General features: G+C 42.0%; 1 protein-coding gene across 5 annotated transcripts in view; it reads right to left on the bottom strand.

Annotated features, from left to right (window-relative positions):
- The window catches only part of AOAH (acyloxyacyl hydrolase), a 135576-nt gene that overhangs the window by 85899 nt on the left and 28522 nt on the right, over window positions 1–21155 (bottom strand). For all 5 annotated transcript variants that reach the window (XM_073332890.2, XM_073332885.2, XM_073332887.2 and 2 more), the window contains 3 exons: window positions 19605–19671; window positions 17891–17990; window positions 1196–1255 (listed from right to left, as the gene is read on the bottom strand). In XM_073332890.2, the coding sequence (XP_073188991.2) occupies window positions 1196–1255; window positions 17891–17990; window positions 19605–19671 (227 nt within the window). The remainder of the gene's footprint in view (window positions 1–1195; window positions 1256–17890; window positions 17991–19604; window positions 19672–21155) is intronic.

Genomic DNA, 21155 nt, shown 5'->3' with positions numbered 1-21155 from the left:
GTTCAGATCCAGGGTTTTGGTTCAGGCTTATCTCTAATAGCCAAAGGTCTGCACATGTAGAAAAGGTTGGAGTGATGGTGGGTTAGGAAGAAAAGTGTAACTGCAACACAGACAGGGTGGACCAGCAGCAGATCTGGAGACCCAGCTGGAGGAAGAGCCCTGGACAGAACTGACAGGCTCTGGAAACTTCTGCTTCTGTAAAGAATCTAAATAGGATTTGAACCAAAGGGTCTGACATCGGGCTACTGAAGCAGACTCCTAAGCTCTGCAGTGTCATGGTGTTTTGTGTTTATTATCTGGATTCCTGCCACCGTTACACTCTCATGAAGGCCCTATGGGGTTCAATGAGGTTCTTGTGTGAGTGAGCACTATTCAACACGAGTGAGGCTGGCAGCACAGTGTTGTGCATAAACAAACACAAACAACATAGTAATAAATAATAATGAGGCATAATGCTGCAGTAAACACTCAGATGAGGATTTGAGCATGGGCACGGAGTTTGAGTTCAGGGAGCTTCTTGAACCATTATTAGGTTGGCAGGCTTAATAAAATTAATTAGAGCTCAGCAGGCTTTTATTCATATATTGCTAGCTTTTTTATTCCCCCATTTCCTTTTTTTAAAAAAATGCTATGTATTAAGGATGGACGAATCATCCAAGAGTTAAGCTAGCACCAACTGTGCGCGAGTATGGTACTGCACCTCAGCTGACGTGTAAATCTGCTATACCTATTACGGCTTGAGAGGACCTAAATTCTTTTACTTTTCATTATAGTTTTGGTCTTGCTGGCTCTATCTTTTATTTTCCCATACAGTCTCTCTGCATTTGTTTTTCATTCTGCAGTATTTTCCACCTATTTTTACACTAGACATTCTCTTTGCTCCTTCTTTATTCCTGTATTCAGTCTCACCTAACCACAGTGCAGAACTAATAAATTCTGAAGTCTGAGTCAGCATTTCAAATCTATGAGGTTCAAACAGTTTTGAAATGCATCCGATGAAGTGCGCTGTAGCTCACGAAAGCTTATGCTCAAATAAATTGGTTAGTCTCTAAGGTGCCACAAGTCCTCCTTTTCTTTTTGCGAATACAGACTAACACGGCTGCTACTCTGAAATTTGAAATTATGCAAACTGAGGCCACCTATCCCTGATAAACGCAGTCACAACATGAAATACCTTTTGTTTCTTATTTCTTACCAGAACTTTGGAATTCCTGACAATCCTGTTTGCTTTCCTTACAGCCTTATTCAGCCCCATCTAAAACAGCAAGAGAAAAACAAAATATATCAATTTTGCATTACCTATATATTTTTCCCCAAATATTTTCTCTCTTCTGTCATTAATCATGGCACAAAAATGAAGGATGGATCTATAAATAAATCATTCACTACTTTTTATTGGACTAATAATCAATTATCTAATCACCGTGTATGAAACTCCAGTTGCAAGAGTTCATTTATTTTGCTTCAGGGCACCATTTATTTTCTTAGATGAAATCCAGCTCAGTTTACGATTTTTGATTCAGATCTCAGCTATGCTGAATTAGTGACAGTGGACAAAATTCAACAACTCTTACAGAAGCGCTATCTATTTGTTCTATACAAGATGGCCAGAAATAGGATGTAAGGATGCACAAACCACCCAGTCTCCAGAAAACAAGAGGTTAACTTCAGTTCAGATTTGCCATCTGTCATAGCTCTGTAGTGTTCCCTGTCGGTTGAATGTGGTACTTTCAGTACTCTTAGCCTCAGTTTCCCTCTCAGAGGTGGTTCCCTTTGTTATACCAATAAAATAAAAACCAGCAGGATCTTATTAAAGGGGAAAAGGCAAAATACCACACTTATTGTGAATACAGAAAGAATCCTAGTAAGCAGTTAGTTATAGCTATGACATTCCATTCAATCTCATATTCATTCATGTACACACACACACACAGGTTCTGCAAGGTTGTTATCATAGTTACCAGCCTTAGAGTTGCTCATGCCAAACCACTGCCCAGGTGGCCTGGACATGAGGAGGGAGCAGGGCCTTGTCAGATGCTCATCTGATGCTCCTGGAAGTTGGTTTGCAGAATCAGACCCCAAAGTTCTCGTTTTCTAGAGTCCATTTTTATAGGAATTTCTTCCTATGCCAGTCTATGGGAATTGCTTCATCATGCTGTTGCTGAATCAATCAGCAGATGGCACATTCCTGATGGCTCCGTGCTGCCAGATGTTATCTTGTTCTTTGGTTCTCCCATTCTTGAGGCTGTTGGGTGGATTCCAGTCTGCCCTCCGGGGGTCCTCTGGTTATTTCCACTTGACGCCTTCTTCAGCCGATGGACACTGGATTCTTAGGCTGGCACCTCCCTGATCATTCAGTTATTATCCACACCAAGCATCCATCCACATACATCCTCTATCTCTATTTTAATCACAATTGTTAATACAACAAAAGGGCGGGGAGTCTCTGGGTGCTGCTTCTGTTGTTACAGAGTATTGCTTTGAGTCTCTCTCTGTGTGAAATGCTTTGAGAACAGACTCTGTCTTAGAATATACGAACGCAATTAGCAGTTGCAAGTTTCACACACAGAGGGAGAGAAACAGGACCAAAAACCCAGAGACCTCTTAATTAGTAATACCCTGGAATTTAAACTATGGGGAATCAAACTCATTTGTGATTTTAATACAGAACTTCTTTAATATGATCCAACATCCTCAGCTCTCCACACACCAATTTGTGCTGGAGATGTGGCTTAGCTCTCTGGCCTAGTCACAAACAACACAACCCCCTCTGGGGTACCAAAGTTGAAACTAAAAAGTCTCTACCAAACAAAAAGGTCCCTCTGCCCTTTGGGGCTTCTCTTTAACGCACCCATGGGGCACTGTTCCCAGCCTGTTTCTGGGCTTGGTGCCTTGTGTCCTTCCTGGCTCTGGGTCCCCAGGCTGGCTCCCTTGGAGTATCCTTTTCCTTGCAAACCCTGGCTCAGGGCTTTCCACAGGAGCTGGTGGTTCCAACTCACGGGATGCGTCTTCCATCATAGAATCATAGAATATCAGGGTTGGAAGGGACCTCAGGAGATCATCTAGTCCAATCCCCTGCTCAAAGCAGGACCAATCCCCAGTTTTTGCCTCAGATCCCTAAATGGCTCCCTCAAGGATTGAACTCACAATCCTGGGTTTAGCAGGCCAATGCTCAAACCACTGAGCTATCCCTCCCCCGCTTCCCAGAGAACTTCCCACTTTTTCTCCCCTTATTCTCAGGGAGCAGGTGGGGAGAGTTTCTCTCTCTCTCTCTCTCTCTCCCCCCCTTAGACCTGATTCACCCAGACTCTCCTTCTTTGGGTCTCTTACCCCCACCCCCTTCCTACTCTATGCCCAGGTGCCCTCTGTAAAGCCCTCTTAACTGGCCAAAATGGAGAGTGCTGATAAAACACAGGTGCACCGGCCCAGCTCCCTCTTAACGGGCCAGTGTCACCCTGTGACACAATCCACTTGCACATGTTCTAATGAAGCATTCTGTAGGTGTCCAAAAGACAGTAAATTTACTTACACAGGGAAGTATAGCAGAACAGGGGGACAGACTGGCCAAAAAGAGGGCATGTCAAGGAGAAAAGCCTCTCCTGCATTTGTACAAGTGGGTCAAAAGCAACTACACTAATATCCCTTACACTTGGCAGCAGTACACAAAGACCTACATAGCCACCCCCAATTGCAGTGGAAGTGTCACTCTTTGGAACAAGAAATGTTACTGGGCCATCTACCCAACCAATCCCATTCACAAGGGAATTCACATGCATCGGGCACCATGAACATGAATGACAGCAGTAATACTAGAGACCTGTTCATATTGCAGTAGGAGGTAATCTATGCAGTGCTCTGTGAAGGTCAAATCCACAGCAACCACTGGCTCTCACAGCCAGGATCTGCCAAATATTCAGCAATACCATTAGGACTCAGCGGGTACTCTGGATACAAGAGGAAACAGCAAGGGGGCCTAGTTTTTATCAATGTGTAGGTTCTTATCAGCAGCTCCACTAATCTGTAACACCTGCTGTGTGTAGTGTGTCACAGAGATCTGTGAGTAGGCATCTGCAAGACACATTGTGAAGCAAAGCTGGCTTGTCAAGCCTGCACTCTGACACTTCACTTGGGACTACACCTAAGATTAGGGCTTGATACTGAGAGTCACTAGGAGCTCATTGTCTCTTTGGATCAGGCCCTTGTTTTGCTTGTTCAGACTTGCAGAATCCAAAATCTGGTGCGCACCGTTGACCACAACTAATTTACACTTGCGGTTTCATTTTACACTTATTTTGTGCCTCTCCTATAGAATTTGTCCAGATGCGTTTTCTTGTTTTGGTTAACTTGCGCCAAAATCTTCAGTCCAGATAGACTGGCCTGAGAAAAGTGCAGAAGGAAGTGGGTAGTGGAGCAGCTGAGAAACTGCTCTGCAGCCACTCTCACAGCACAAAAATATGCTGGCCTCAGACAGTAGATCTTTCAGCCCTGCTCCCAACACCACACCAGCCCCTTGCATGAATGCTGAAGCACAGAGAGCCACTGTGGAGTAGACCTCTGCACCTTACTGTGGTGTGAAACCCTCCCTTCCCCCACCCCACTATACAACCTTCGGGAATTCTTTCCCTATCCTTGTACAGAAGAATCACACTGGTTCCTTTGCCAAAGGACCCTTCACTGTCGAGGTGGTGGGGGATCCTCCCTCAGTTACACTCAGATATCCCTACTGATTGTGTTGACTGGGGTGTAATTGAGACTAGAATCTAAGCCACTGTAGCTAAGTTATTGGGGAACTGTTCTCCCCTCTGTTATAAATAATATTAATCCGATTGATGCAGGATACTGAGGGGAGGTATCTCCATTAGTGAATGACAGTGTACTCTGGAACATAGAATCATAGAATCATAGAATCATAGAATATCAGGGTTGGAAGGGACCCCAGAAGGTCATCTAGTCCAACCCCCTGCTCAAAGCAGGACCAATTCCCAGTTAAATCATCCCAGCCAGGGCTTTGTCAAGCCTGACCTTAAAAACCTCTAAGGAAGGAGATTCTACCACCTCCCTAGGTAACGCATTCCAGTGTTTCACCACCCTCTTAGTGAAAAAGTTTTTCCTAATATCCAATCTAAACCTCCCCCACTGCAACTTGAGACCATTACTCCTCGTTCTGTCATCTGCTACCATTGAGAACAGTCTAGAGCCATCCTCTTTGGAACCCCCTTTCAGGTAGTTGAAAGCAGCTATCAAATCCCCCCTCATTCTTCTCTTCTGCAGGCTAAACAATCCCAGCTCCCTCAGCCTCTCCTCATAACTCATGTGTTCCAGTCCCCTAATCATTTTTGTTGCCCTTCGCTGGACTCTCTCCAATTTATCCACATCCTTCTTGAAGTGTGGGGCCCAAAACTGGACACAGTACTCCAGATGAGGCCTCACCAATGTCGAATAGAGGGGAACGATCACGTCCCTCGATCTGCTCGCTATGCCCCTACTTATACATCCCAAAATGCCATTGGCCTTCTTGGCAACAAGGGCACACTGCTGACTCATATCCAGCTTCTCGTCCACTGTCACCCCTAGGTCCTTTTCCGCAGAACTGCTGCCTAGCCATTCGGTCCCTAGTCTGTAGCTGTGCATTGGGTTCTTCCGTCCTAAGTGCAGGACCCTGCACTTATCCTTATTGAACCTCATCAGATTCCTTTTGGCCCAATCTTCCAATTGGTCTAGGTCCTTCTGTATCCTATCCCTCCCCTCCAGCGTATCTACCACTCCTCCCAGTTTAGTATCATCTGCAAATTTGCTGAGAGTGCAATCCACACCATCCTCCAGATCATTTATGAAGATATTGAATAAAACCGGCCCCAGGACCGACCCTTGGGGCACTCCACTTGATACCGGCTGCCAACTAGACATGGAGCCATTGATCACTACCCGTTGAGCCCGACAATCTAGCCAGCTTTCTACCCACCTTATAGTGCATTCATCCAGCCCATACTTCCTTAACTTGGTGACAAGAATACTATGGGAGACCGTGTCAAAAGCTTTGCTAAAGTCAAGAAACAATACATCCACTGCTTTCCCTTCATCCACAGAACCAGTAATCTCATCATAAAAGGTGATTAGATTAGTCAGGCATGACCTTCCCTTGGTGAATCCATGCTGGCTGTTCCTGATCACTTTCCTCTCATGCAAGTGCTTCAGGATTGATTCTTTGAGGACCTGCTCCATGATTTTTCCAGGAACTGAGGTGAGGCTGACTGGCCTGTAGTTCCCAGGATCTTCCTTCTTCCCTTTTTTAAAGATTGGCACTACATTAGCCTTTTTCCAGTCATCCGGGACTTCCCCGGTTCGCCACGAGTTTTCAAAGATAATGGCCAGTGGCTCTGCAATCACAGCCGCCAATTCCTTCAGCACTCTCGGATGCAACTCGTCCGGCCCCATGGACTTGTGCATGTCCAGCTTTTCTAAATAGTCCCTAACCGCCTCTATCTCCACAGAGGGCTGGCCATCTCTTCCGCATTTTGTGATGCCCAGCGCAGCAGTCTGAGAGCTGACCTTGTTAGTGAAAACAGAGGCAAAAAAAGCATTGAGTACATTAGCTTTTTCCACATCCTCTGTCACTAGGTTGCCTCCCTCATTCAGTAAGGGGCCCACACATTCCTTGGCTTTCTTCTTGTTGCCAACATACCTGAAGAAACCCTTCTTGTTACTCTTGACATCTCTGGCTAGCTGCAGCTCCAGGTGCGATTTGGCCCTCCTGATAACATTCCTACATGCCCGAGCAATATTTTTATACTCTTCCCTGGTCATATGTCCAACCTTCCACTTCTTGTAAGCTTCTTTTTTATGTTTAAGATCCGCTAGGATTTCACCATTAAGCCAAGTTGGTCGCCTGCCATATTTACTATTCTTTCGACTCATCGGGATGGTTTGTCCCTGTAACCTCAACAGGGATTCCTTGAAATACAGCCAGCTCTCCTGGACTCCTTTCCCCTTCAAGTTAGTCCCCCAGGGGATCCTGGCCATCCGTTCCCTGAGGGAGTCGAAGTCTGCTTTCCTGAAGTCCAGGGTCCGTATCCTGCTGCTTACCTTTGTTCCCTGCGTCAGGATCCTGAACTCAACCAACTCATGGTCACTGCCTCCCAGATTCCCATCCACTTTTGCTTCCCCCACTAATTCTACCCGGTTTGTACACTCTCTTTCCTTTATGTATGAAAATGTTAATTTTTTACCTATTAAAATGTCAATACATTAAAAAGCTTCAGTAGAGGGAAAAGGGTAGCTCTATGGATGTGAGAAAGATCTTCCAAGTTTATATTTCACCGAAGTCAGAGACCCCTGTAATTGGGGTTCAGTTTTGTAAGGTGCCGAGTGCCTCTGGAAATGGACTCTGCAGATTGCTTTCAGGACAGAGCCCAGAACTCAAGACAAATTAGTGAACTTTCATAAGAGCAACATCTTAATACCCACCCTTTATACAGCTTACTTTTTAAATAATACTCTTCCACAACAGTGACGATGAATCCCATGTGTTGTTCTGCTTTTATTAGGCCATCTTTTATAACCAGTCATATCAGTCGCGGGCACATTCTCCTGATTCCCTCAGCCTTTGTCATTCGCTGACTTTTCAATGTGCATGCAGAATTTATTATGAGACAAGCCCTGGAAGGAGCTGGGATTTTCATTGATGGACACCTCTTAACTGACCTCAGATATGCTGAAGACACAAAACTCTTCGCTACAGCCACTGATGCAATATGATTAAATGAATGTTGGAATCTGTACAAACAGATAGTGAGGAATTTAGGAGCTGAGAATATGCCCAACTAACCTTGCTATGGAAGGAATCCCTGCCTTTTTTCTGTGAATTATAAGAATCAGTGAACTAAGAAATCAATTAATGTTGAACAGTTTTCAAACTGAAAGGAAAATTATACGGTCAGATCACAACTGTGTGAGTGCTTTGCTGCTGATCAAAATGGTTAGTCAGGACAAATTGCTCCTTTTGACTATGACCTATCAATCCCTCTTATAATCTGCCATAAGAATATAATTGCTAGCTTTAAATCCACTAGGCTTGAAGGCTCAGTAGAAAAGTTCAGTGCAAGTTTATATTTATCTGGATGGAGTTATAGATATCCAATGTGGGGAAAAGCATACTTTGTCGAGCCCGCAGATTTAAAATATTAGAAAAAACAAGTGATGTTGCCATACTGAGTGGCTGGGATGCCAGTTTGGATTTTTAAGCAGCATATACTTGCATTTCAAGAAATTGCCATCAATATTTTTGCTGGAAATAAAATTCAGTTTGTTATTATACTTGATGTAGATACTGATCAAAGCAAAATTAATTAACTCAGAAATTTAAGGGTCAAAAATAAAAGGCAAACAATATGAGGAATAATGAAGTATAAGAATAACTAGTAGAAGAGTCTCTCTCAAAGCAAAGGTTGTTCTTTATGTACATTTTTATATGCAACATTATTCTGCCTACAGCATGAGCACTATGGTGCTTTTATTCTAAGACAATCTTTAAAAAATATTGGTTTGTAGCATATAACAAGTACACGAGAGGTGCCAATAAGGAGCCAAGATAATGTAGCCCAGTTTCTTCCCATTGGCCTCAGTACATACATGCATCTCCCATTTGCAATAGTTATCTTGAATAAATATTGTCACTAGAGTGCACCCAATTTTTTTCAGCAGATTTCGGCTTGTTAATCCCCTGACCCCCATTTTATATGGGAAAAATTGTCTTTCCACAAAATGCTAAGTCCAGTTGTCCTCTGTCTACTCTGATTAGGGAGAATCGAGGATAGGCTCCATGTTTATGGAGGTGGCAAGAGTTTCTCTCTTATTCCCCTCTAGCATCCTTGTCCTATCCTTGGCTCAGAGCTCTATTTTGGAACTGTCCCTGTAGGCTACACAGCCCATGCAATCTCCCTTGCTGTAACTCAGCCAGAGAGTAACCTCTGCTGCTACACAGAAGAAGCACTGTGTGCCTGGGATGCTATTTGGTAGCTGATTGGTGAACTCAGACTCCTTCCCTGGGGAGGGAAGATCACTGGGTGCCCACATAGCCCTCCAGAGTAGGTCCGGCTCCATCCACGTTGATGAATGTGTCCCTGGCTGCACCGCCTAGGGTTGCTGCAATGCTACTGAGGGCTCCATGCAACAGAAGAGAGCCAAGGAAAGGTTGGGCACCATGGGATTTCATTTACCTGGCTCTTTCACTGCTGTCTTTTAAAGATTATACAGCCACATTTATGACTAGTACAACATGCTACAGGCATTACTGTGCCAGTCTGCATGCCTCTTCAGAGCCACTCACAACACAGAAAGACAGAAAGGAGAGTACAGAATCCTGCAAGAGGAAGCAGTGCATGCTATTACGAAAATGAAGCCTGGGAAAGCCCTGGGGGTAGGCATGGCAATAGATAACGGTCCAACAGAATTGTTAAAAGCGGTTGGTGACAACAGAATTGTTTTCATGTGGAAAATTTGCAAAGATGGATGGATGGATGAGAACAACAACTGGATGACGGGAATCTTTCTACTCTTACCAAAGAAAGGAGACATAACATGGTGTAGTAACAATCATCTCCCTGATATTGCTTGAGACAAGTTCTGCTCTACATAATCCAGGATTGCCTGAAGCAAATGATAGAAGGTAGAACTACCACCACAACAAGCTGGTTTCAGAGAGGGATGAGGCCCGTGTGATCAAATCACAAACATCAGTCACATCATTGAAAAACGCAGGGCGTACAATGCAGTTTCACAGACTACTCAAAAAGGGTTTGATACGGTCTGGCATGACCATCTTTGGAGGACACTGGCAGACGTGGGGATTCCAAAGCCCCTAAATGAACTCATTGCAAGTCAATAACATCAACAACAGACTCTGGTGTGAATAGCAGCAGGTGATAGTGAGTGGTTTTCAACCAGGCAGGGTGTGAGACAAGGGTGTATCCTGTCCCCAAGACTTTTCAATGTGCATGCAGAATTTATTATGAGACAAGCCCTGGAAGGAGCTGGGATTTTCATTGATGGACACCTCTTAACTGACCTCAGATATGCTGAAGACACAAAACTCTTCGCTACAGCCACTGATGCAATATGATTAAATGAATGTTGGAATCTGTACAAACAGATAGTGAGGAATATGGACTATTCCTGAATATGACAAGAATTAAAGGCATGTACACTGAGATGACTAATAAAACCAGGATGCAAGCAGACATCATGATTAACCAACAAGCTATAAAGGTAACCGAATTCAATTATCTCAGCTCATACATATCCAATCAAGAATACTGTTCCAAAGAAATTGGAAGAAAACTAGGAATGGCTCACTCAGCCATGGACCTCTCTTACCAAAGTTTGGAAAAACCCTGGCCTCTCAAAATCTATGAAGGGTCAGCTAGTGAAAAGCATATTTTTTTCCATAGTGACTTATGGATGTGAATCATGGAAAATGAATGCTGCTGACAAAAAGATAATTGAAGTCACTGTGATGTGGTACTGCCAAAGACTCTGCATATGTCCTGGACAGAAAAGATGATGAATGGTTAGGTCAGAAATATTACTGGAGAGAATCAGACCCTGCTTTCGGAAATCAACAAACTTTGGTCACATCAGGAATAGAGACTGAAATAACTTTGAGAAAAGTTATCCTGGAAGGAATGGTGGCAGGTCATTATAGAAGGGGATGACCAGCAAGGAGATGGATAGATGGTATGCGGCAGACCACTGAGAGGTCAGCTGACTGTCTGAAGCTAGCAATGGACTGAGAAGGCTTCTGAAAATTCTGCTAGGATGTCACCAACATTTAGACATAAATAAATGGATTTTACTTACTTATTTACATTGTCATGTTTTCTACCAGCCTTAATGGTAGAATCATAGAAGTGTGGACCGTGAGAGGTCATCTAGTCCAGCCCCGCTGTGCTGGCGCAGGACCAAAAATGCCTAGACAATCTTTGCCAGATGTTTTTATAACCAATCTTAAAAAACTCCAGTGACGGGGATTCCACAACCTCTCTTGGAGCATTGTGCATGTGATTTTTCCTTCCTAAGTATTGTGCTTTGTGCTTGTGTCTTTACTGAATTTCATCTAGTTGAATTCAGACCAATTCTCCAATTTGTCAAGGTCATTTTGAATTCTAATCTTGTCCTCCAAAGCGTTAGCAATCCCTCCCAACTCAGTGTCATCCTCATATTCTCCACTCCACTATTTCAATCATTGATGAAAACAGTGAACAGTACTGGACCCAAGACAGACCCCTGTGGGATCCCACTAGATACATCCCCCCAATTTCACAGTGAACCATTGATAATTACTCTTTCAGTACAGTCTTTCAACCAGTTTTGCATTCACCTTATAGTATTTTAATCTAGATCTCATTTCCTTAGTTTGCTTATGAGAATATCATGTGAATCTGTATCCAAAGCCTTGCTAAAACCAAGATATATCATGTCTACAGCTTCCTTCCACCTACTAGGCCAGTAACCCTGTCAAAGAAGGAAATCAGGTAGATTTGGCATGCTTAGTTCTTGACAAATCCATCTGGCTATTACTTATGGCCCTATTATCCCTCTAGGGGCTCACAAATTGATTATTTAACCATTTGTTCCAGTATCTTTCCAGGTATTGAAATTAGGCTGACTGACTATAAGTCCAATTAGTTTCCTTTTTTAAAGATAGGTATTATGTTTGCCCTTATCCAGTCCTCTGAGACCTCACCTGTCCACCACAACATCTTGAAGATAATCACTAACAGATCCAAGATTGCTTCCAGCTAGTTCCTGAAGCACCCTAGGATGAATTTCAGCAGACCTTGCTGACTTGAATACATATAACTTACCTACATATTCTTTCATCTTTTCTTTCCCTATTCTGGCTTGAGTTCCTTTCCCCTTGTTATTAATATTAATTGTGTTAGGTATCTGGTCACAATTAACTTTTTTAGTGAAGACTGAAGTAAAATAGACATTAAACACCTGAGCCTTCTTGATGCCATCTGTTATTCTCTGTCCTTCCCCACTAATTAGAGGACCTACACTTTCCTTGGTCTTTCCCTTACTCCTAATGTATTTATAGAAACTCTTCTTACTCTCCCTTAGGCGTAATTCATTTTGTGCCCTGGCCTTTAGATTCATTCATAATGATCCCCTGTATCCTTTTTTTTAAAAAAATCAGAACCTTTCATCCTTTCTCATTCATAACCCTTGTTAACAAGCTCTCTTTTCTAGTACAGTACATATTTATTAAACATATCATTTTCTCTTCTCACTCAGGATCAATCCCTCAATTTTCATCTTCTTTTGAGAAACTCCTTTTGCCATCAATAAGTAGAGAAAGGAAAAGATTGGAAACCTTGATGAACAACACTTGCAGATGTTGGATTCACTCTTTCTATCTCTCATTCCTTACTCTTGCATTGTGCATCTTAGTTGTGGGCACAAGCAGCAGTAGGAGAGAAGGCTTTTTTGCTTCAGGCTATGTTTTTCAGAAACACATTTCTTATTAACATGGTCTACTCTGATATCACATACATCAACAGTGTCAGAAGGGAAGACTGAATGTTCTGTTCTGCAATCTCACATGGGTTTGAAATATAGCAGGGCTGATTCCGCTTTTTATCTTTTGGAGGCAGTTACATTGAGTTCCATGCATTTTAAAGCACGTGGATCTTTTGGAGGAGACCATGGTTTTGTGTTCTCTGGATTAAAGGTCTGTGGCACTTTTTTGTAAGAGCAGAGGATTGCCATAGTGTCCTTTCCTTTTCTTGCCCTATGCACTTTTGCTGTATTATGTAGCATGCCATATACAAGTCGCCTTCCTAAGTACCTCCCTCTCACCTGAGAAGAGTCTGCACTTCAGTGTGACTGGATGTTTAATATTTGTGAAGTGCTTTGGGATTCTGCTTGAGGGAAGCTGCTGTGTACATATTATATATATACACATATATATACACACACAAACATATAGCTGCTGCGTACATATTATATATACTCACATATATATACACACAGAAACAGACGTGTGTGTGTGTGTGCGAGCGCGTTCTTTGTTAACTCCATACTTATGGTAGTAATGACAGCTATCAACAAAAGTGGAGAAGCACCTGGGAAACGAACTACTATTTTCTTTGTGGTTTTTGCATTTCATCTATTTCTAATAAGTTGTAGCTAAGTGAGGTGGAGCGGGAATGTGTTACTGCTCAAACTGCGTACTCTCTGTTAGGCTTCACCCAGAGTTCAGAAGCATTCAGATCAAGGGACTTGGATCAGTCCCACCCCTAACTATAACGATGCACACTTACACCTGAAAAGATAGGTGAACAAGTTAAGAGTAAAGAAGATTTTTGGGGCATTTTTGTTTTGCTTTGTGTTTAATATTTGCTTCTTTCATATACATTTGATTTCCTCTTAGCATATCAAGTCTGAAACTCTGAGAACTTGCCACAAACTGAGTGAGAAGCTAGGATACACACATAAAAGTTCTCTCACCACTTGAGTGATTTGTATTGCTAGTGATTTGGGTAGTCTGGAAAACTGAATCAGGTACAATCCAGAATTTCTCTGGCACACAGAAGCAGGGTGTACGCAAGTGTCTGAGGTTGTCTGAAACAATCAAACACTACAGCTTGTAAAGTAACCCGTTTCCATTAATTTCTTTGTTTTTATCTATCCTTTGCATCAGGTCCCTGTTTCACTTATGTATCAGCATGCCAATGGGCCACAGAGTTTCAGTTCCAATACAAATGACAGGCTAGGTTGTTGGTCTCATTCACCTGGCAAAAAATTCTGTTAAGTCTTAACTCCCTTCAATATTATTGAGATTTCTGGCAAATCAATCTGTGTCACTGAGAGAAGGAGTAATAATTATAGTATTCAGATCAGAAGTGTAAGGCAAGTCTACTCTAGAAACTTTTGTTGGTACAATAATGTCAGTTAGGGGTGTGATTTTTTTTGCAATGTTTCTATACTGGCAAAAGTCCTAGCGTAAATACTATTATACTGGCATAGAAGTGCTTTTCATAGAATATCTTATTTCACTGGGAGAATTGGTACTAGCTATACATTCAAAAGCACTTTTATGCTAGTATAAGTTGCATTTACAGTAGGAAGGTTTCTGGTACAACTATACTGGCAAACCTTTTCTAGTATTGCCTATACTTAATTCTCAGAGACCAAGAACCCTGACAAGCTGTGCTGGATAAAGACACTGAGCTGTAGTGGATGCAGACTTGAAACATTTTAAAAGCAGTGCTGGAAAGCAGAGTCCCTCACAACGTACTACTAAGCTTTGTTTTACACCATCACCTGATTCCTAAGTATGTAAGCTGTATGAACTTAGAATGGCTAACTCATCAGTAAGTGGGTGTAGATAAATCTACACCACAGCTTACATATTTCCTCTGACTTTGATCCATATTGCTTTCACCATGTCAAAAGAGAATAATAGATACAAGATCCGAAGAGCCCATTCTCCTCACAGGCTTCACAATACAGATTTGCTACGGGACTGCTAAAGTATTCTCTGAAGTGTACAATAATGAATGCATGGGCATGGAATCCTCTTGTTTTCACAGAATATAACCAAGATAAGGAGATAGGCTGAGATTTCCAAAAGCCAGCACGGGGTTTTAGACAGTCATTTCCTATTTTAATAAGGACTCAGTGTCAACATCCCTTGAGCAGCTTTGAAAAGCATGCCACCTTCCCCTTCCCTCTCCCCCAGTTCCACTACATAGAGTAAATGGGTAGTTCCCCCACACAATCGCTCCATGGCCATCCACCCACACCAAGTTGGTTCCACTGTTTTGGAACATTCTACAGCTCCTGCTATGCTAAGTGAATTTCATGCTTCATGACGAGAGCAGTATTTTTAATCATAATTATCTGAGTCTCCTATAATAATCAGGGAGCATTAATGGCTATAGCACAAAATTTAATTGATGTTAATTTGTTAGAACAGTGACTCTTATTTGCTGAGAACATTTGCCCTTGGTACAGCAACATGTTCATTTATAAACATCAACATTACCGTTAACACTAATTGTAAAATATTGATTGAAAAAACTGTTAAACATCAAAGTGCCATTAATATTTGTTGTCATAAAGACAATTAAAACAAAAAATTATGCTGTCCTATAAAGAAAAGAAACTACATATTTATTGCATTCACTTTGCCAGTACAAATATTGCACTAACTCTGGGAAAGCGTGCATCCAAATGCATAAATGATGTACCTGAAAATCAGTAGAGTTGAACGAAACAGTCATTAGTATTAAAATCTTGTTCAAACACTTGGCAGGGAATTTAGCCAACATTTGCACGTTCATATAACTGAAATGATCAATCAAACTACAAACTGAAGGAGCAAATGTGAAGTAAACTGGGTTTTATGTATCTGAATCCCTGAACTGCATATTAAAGTTTTCACCCACAATTCCTACTTGTCACAGAATTACGGTGGGCAATTTATCAGCCAACAGAGCCTGGTTTCTAAATGAAACACCTTCCCCTCCTCCATTCATAGTTTCTTGGGGTGTCCAAATAGTTAAAGATTCAGGGGAAAAGTTGGGGAGGAAAAAACTCTGTTAATTGATCTGCCTGGCTGGTGATGAGAGACAAATGAAGCCTGTCAGAAAGAGTAATAAGCAAACACTGATGAGCTGGAGAAGATTTGCACGAGCCCCAAAATAACACTGGGCTGGGCCAAATCTTGACTTTTAAGAAAAGTTTCCAGCCATTTTGTTTGCTGATTTATTCTGAAAAATGTAATCAATGTGAACAGCTCTCTAGGGTTGGAAGAGGCAGGCAGAAGGATTCCAGTTCTGCTGTAGGAGACTGGTGGGGGTGAACCAAAGATCAAATACGCAGACACACAGGATGAAGTCTTGGCCTTATTGAAGTCAATGGGAGGATTGCCATTTACTTCAATGGGTCAGATTTCGTCTCCACACACTTATTTATACAAAGAGTCAGTTAAATTTGGGTGCATCCCCAAATCACCTAACTAACCCCTCCCAGAGTTCTTAGGCTGACTCTCTGCATAGCAGTATGATAATGGTGGACTGGAATAAAATATTTTAAGTGGAGGGAGTGGCAAAATATACTGTGGCCATCTTGGCTTGTTAAAATGTTTAGTCTTCTCTGAGGATGGAACTAACCCAACTGCTGCTGGCTCGGGGTAGATACAGTCTTTAGGTACAGCCCTAGGGTATACAGTGCACTAGCCCAGGAAGCTCTGTGCTTTCAGAGACACTTCTCTGCTCTCTTTAGGCACAGTTCACTCCTGCTTTCCCCTTGTTCTAGAGGGTAGGTGTTTGCTGCTGACCAAGGTAGTCTTGCGCGTGCAGAGGTCCGAGGGAAGTTCTTGCTCCTCCTTTCTCCCCCGTATAGGCACAAATCAAAATCTAAATTCAGATCAAAATCTAGTCCACTACCGGTGCATCAGCTATTGCCCTGGCACCTTCTGGAAGGGGAACTGCCTTTCTGCCTTCCCCCCCAATGCTGGTAGGAGCGCATAGAGGATGCACTACGTAGTCCCTCCACATACCCCTACCCACTGCTCCTGGAACAAGCAAGCAAGCAAGCAAGAAGCAGGGCTAAGCTGCTGCTGCAGCACTATTACTATCCCGGCAGCTACTGACACCGCCATTGCTGCTGTGAGTGCTGGGGAGGGGTAAGCCCAGTGGGCCAGGAGATACTGGGGCAGGTGCCGGGGTGGGAGCAGCGGTGGATTTATTTGTGGAGAAGAGTATGTGACTTGTGGATTTTAGGAGGAAGGCAGGAGGAGTATAGGACTGATGCAGTTTGTGGAAAGGTGGAAGGGGTATTTCACCCAAAGAACAAGTTGCCAGCTGAGTCAGAATATTATTGAGGGAAGCACTTGGTTAAAGTCTTGGCAGCACAGCATCGGAGCTGAGGGAGGTCGCCCCCCGCCCCTCTACCGCGTTTACCATCTCTCACACCACCTGTAGAATGGCCACTGCTGTAGCTGCTATGTGTTGGTGGTGGTGGTGGGGAGTTAGTACATGTATGCAATGCACGCATGGTGTAAAGTGAAATTTATTGTCATGCTCAGCGGTTGGCACTAATGAAGTCAAAGAAGTGGGAAGTCAGTTATTTTCCCTCTTCTAAACAGCAACAGAATTTAAACCAGCTCGCTTCTTATGGACGTGATTCAAAGCCCACTGAAGCCAACAGAAAGGCTCCGATTGACTTCAGTGGACACTGGATCAGAGACCACACACAGCATTTTACTCAGATTTAGATTTCTGAATTCTGTCCCAGGTTCTATAGATTTTCAGAAATGGATGCCTAAATATATGGATTGATTTTCAAATGGGCTGAGCAACCCAATATATCTCACAGATGACAATGGAACATGGGCATGCTTCGCACCTTTGAAAAATCAAACCATTTCTATTTAGGTGCTTAAATATGCATGTAAGTACCTAACTTTGGGCATCTATGTTTGAAAGTTTGGATTTGTGTATGTGCGTATTAGTTTTTTACTTGAAAAACTGGATGTTTACTTGTATATAACATGGAATCCAGAATTTTACTCATTCTAGGGCAAATGCACTCACACACAATGGTGCAGGAGAATTTACCTCTAAGATTCCCATTGTGATAAATGGAGACTGAGAGCCATGCATCTGGTACTACAGACAGCAGGATCACACATAGTCAAAGAAACAATTAAGATGTACCATGTACCCTTTATTCTACTGAAAGCTTTCTTGAACTGTCCACATTTAAAGTGTTTCTGCTTGCAATTCAGTGCATGAAGATTGCAAACTTCATTCTTTCTATTGTACAATTCAAGTTTAGCAGACCTCTACACTGTAATTTCAGAAATCCAAGCATAACTTACCTCAGGAGGAGGGTACAAGTGACAAAACGGTTGTCCTGCATTCTGTTTACACAGCTTAATGGAATGGCATACCACATCAGCATTCATTTTATACTTCAACCTACAGGGAAATGGTGCACAACAAAGACCATTAAGCTCTCCTGGGTATTAGGAAATATAAACTACTTCAATGGAAGGGTGAGTATCCAGAATACTAAGACCCTTAACTCATTTTATTCTATCATCTTTAAGCTCAGTTCAGTGTAGCTACCTGAACATAATTATTTTCTCCCATTGCATTTTACTCAGCATTTAAAACCAGATTCTAGGGCTAAGAAGCCCTGAGCTTTATATACTGCCCCTGAATCAAATATACTATAACTGTACTCATTTTTAAGCAACCATACACGTGACAAAGATTTAAAGGACTCCTCGTTGTTGTTTTTTAAAAGGATAAAGTTAATCCAGATGCAATTTGTCTAGTACAAATTTTCAACCCCTGACTCAACAAAATAACTAGAAATCCTTCAAACCTCTAGTCAGATACAAGTGCCAAGATAGTTTCCTTCTTTTGGGACAAACCTCTGGATTTATAGAGAATTAAATCAAGATGTTTGATTACTGAACTACTTAGCTCTGTAGCATGGTCTCCGGGCTAGATTTTTTTTTTTAAAAAGCCCCAAGGAAGTAGAAAGTAAAGCAAACATTCATTTAATTAATCTTGCAAAGAGAACTTGCAAAGAGGAATAAATGATCTACTTTTATTTTTAAAGGAATTTAAATTAGTTTGTGGGGCTCCCAAGTGCTCAGATCAAGCTCAGGGGCTGGAAGCAAGTAGAGGATGACAGTTAGAAAGCCTATTAAGGTATAAAAGGAAGCTAGGGAACAAGCGATTAAAATATTATGACCCTTTAGATGATCTCCCCCACATACCACTGGTTCAAGAAATTTCTTCCACAGCCAAATGGACTGAATTTCAAAAGGTAACAGAGACAGATGGACCTGATTTGAGATTTACAGATATGTAAAGATCTATAAAAATGCTTAGTAGTAGGAGCTAGCGATAGCATTTATTAATTCATTCAGGGACAGCTTTATGGGACCGGAGCATAGGCGGTCTGGCCTAGCAGGCACAGCCAGGCTGAGGTCTGCTCACCAGGAACAGTAAGTTGCCAGGCAGGAGCTGGAGGAAGCATCAGCAAGCAGGTTCCACAAGCAAGAGTCAGGGTCAGAGTCAAACTGGACTAGGAGACAGGAGATCAAGCAAAATCTGGTGTCGCAGCAGGCCAAAGTCTGTATGGTTGCCCAGACAACTTTCCTGGGGTTAAATAGAGTGCTTGGCCAATCAGAGGTTCCTCAGAGTATCACCACTCTGAGTCTTTTGGGTGGCACTTCCTGTGGCGCCTATTCTCCATTGTGCTCCCTGGCTGTGCCGCTGCATGGCCCCCAGGGGTGCTGTGGGACTATCAGCCATCGCAGTCTCTGCAGACCCAATTTTAGTCCCTGGGTCCTTACAACAGATAACTTCAGTCTACTGCCCAAACTACCTAATCGAGTGTCTCTCTGGAACACCTTATATATAAAAAAGAGTTATTCTCACTCTCATACTAATGGAACTTGAAGAGTGAAACCCCCGCAATTCACACTGACAATACATCAGTACATTAAAAACCAAAAACAATCCCTTAAAACAAGCAAACTTTAGATGAAAAATTACAGTTTAATTAGTACTTACAGTTTAATTAGTTCTGGCCCATAAAGCTCAGCTACCAAGTAACAAATGCCTTGCAAGTTCAGTATTTCTGGAAAACATACATTTTTGAAACAATGGAACATAATTAAAGATAGTTTTACAAACCCATGAAACACAGCTGGACTTGCTCTGTCAAGGTAAATATCAGGTTATTTTAGAGAAAGGCATGTGCTCAGTCAGTGGTTTCAGCACATGACTGTGAACCAGAAAATTCTTCTAACCAAGGCTCTGACTCTTTGTGTGTTAGTAGGTGAGTCATACAGAACTATAGTGAGAATTAATGTTTGTTAAGTGCAATGATGAATAGCATAATGTAAGCGCTAAGAATTATCATAATATTTATTAAAGAGCATCTTCTAAGTAGTTTAAGGACAAAGCACTTGTTATCTTATACTGTAACTCAAAAAGAAAGCAAAACAGATAAATCAATGTGCAGAAAATGATGTATGAGTTCATATTACTGCTGGAATTACCTAATGTCTTCAAGTATTTATGCAGGTAAAAAACTCATATCTTTAGTACAGAAATAATTTTGCAATGAATAACAGAAGGAGTAATTATAGTTTAGCAAATAGCTATCGTGTTCCTTTTTCCTTTCATCTTTCACATTACTATGGCCTTTCTAAATACTTGCTAAAATCTCATTCTTTTAAGTTGAACAAATAAGGATACACATCGAAATACGGTTTATAAAAAAAGTCTTTAGCAACATATTTACTGAAAAAGACAAGTACTTGGACTATCATATATTAGCCTTGAGGGAAAAGCGGTGCACTGCTGTGAGAGAAACTTGAGTTTGAATCCAGTTACAATCTAATACTAGGGTCTGATCTTGTAGTTCTGTGGAGGAATGGGAGTAGTTCCTGCATATAATTGGACTCAGGCCTGATTCAGCAAAGCACTGGTACATATTGTTAAATGCATCTCTGTTCAGTACAGCACTTAAGCATGTGGCTAACTTTAACCAAGTGCTTAAGAGATGTGCTGAACAGGGATGTACTACTCAATTGGGGCTGTAATGCCTACCAGTCTCCTGTATCTTGTAATCAACAACTGGATATCAGTTTTTGCTTATTAATAAGCAGTGAAGCACGACTCATAGCCAGACATTAAAATAAAGGTGCATTTACACAGGTATGTATATGGTAAATGTGGCAAAATACATAAGCAAGAATAAAGCCCACAACTCCTAGGACTCTAGAAAGTAGCTATGTCCAAGTCTCCAGTCACCTCCCCCTTAAACACTGTTCCGCAAACTCCTATGTATCTCTCTCCTGTCCGTCTTGATGTGCCCAAATAAACACTTAGGATCCACCAATCAAAGTAGCTATCTTTCCTCACCCAATCAGATTTATCAGAACCAACATCCAGCTGGAGTGGTCTATTCTGAGGTTCTTCCCCAGACAAAAAGTATTTCCTTCCAAAACACCGCTAGGTTTTAAGACAGCACTGGATCTGACTCTCCTCTCACTCCCACCAGAGTAAATCAGGAGTAATTCCACTGATGTGAACAGAGTGACATCAGTGTAAAAC

Source organism: Lepidochelys kempii, chromosome 2 (genome assembly GCF_965140285.1).
Source record: "Lepidochelys kempii isolate rLepKem1 chromosome 2, rLepKem1.hap1, whole genome shotgun sequence".
In the NCBI taxonomy this organism is placed as follows: domain Eukaryota; kingdom Metazoa; phylum Chordata; order Testudines; family Cheloniidae; genus Lepidochelys; species Lepidochelys kempii.
Note: the sequence above shows the minus strand (reverse complement) of the source record. Positions and strands in the feature narration are given on the sequence as shown.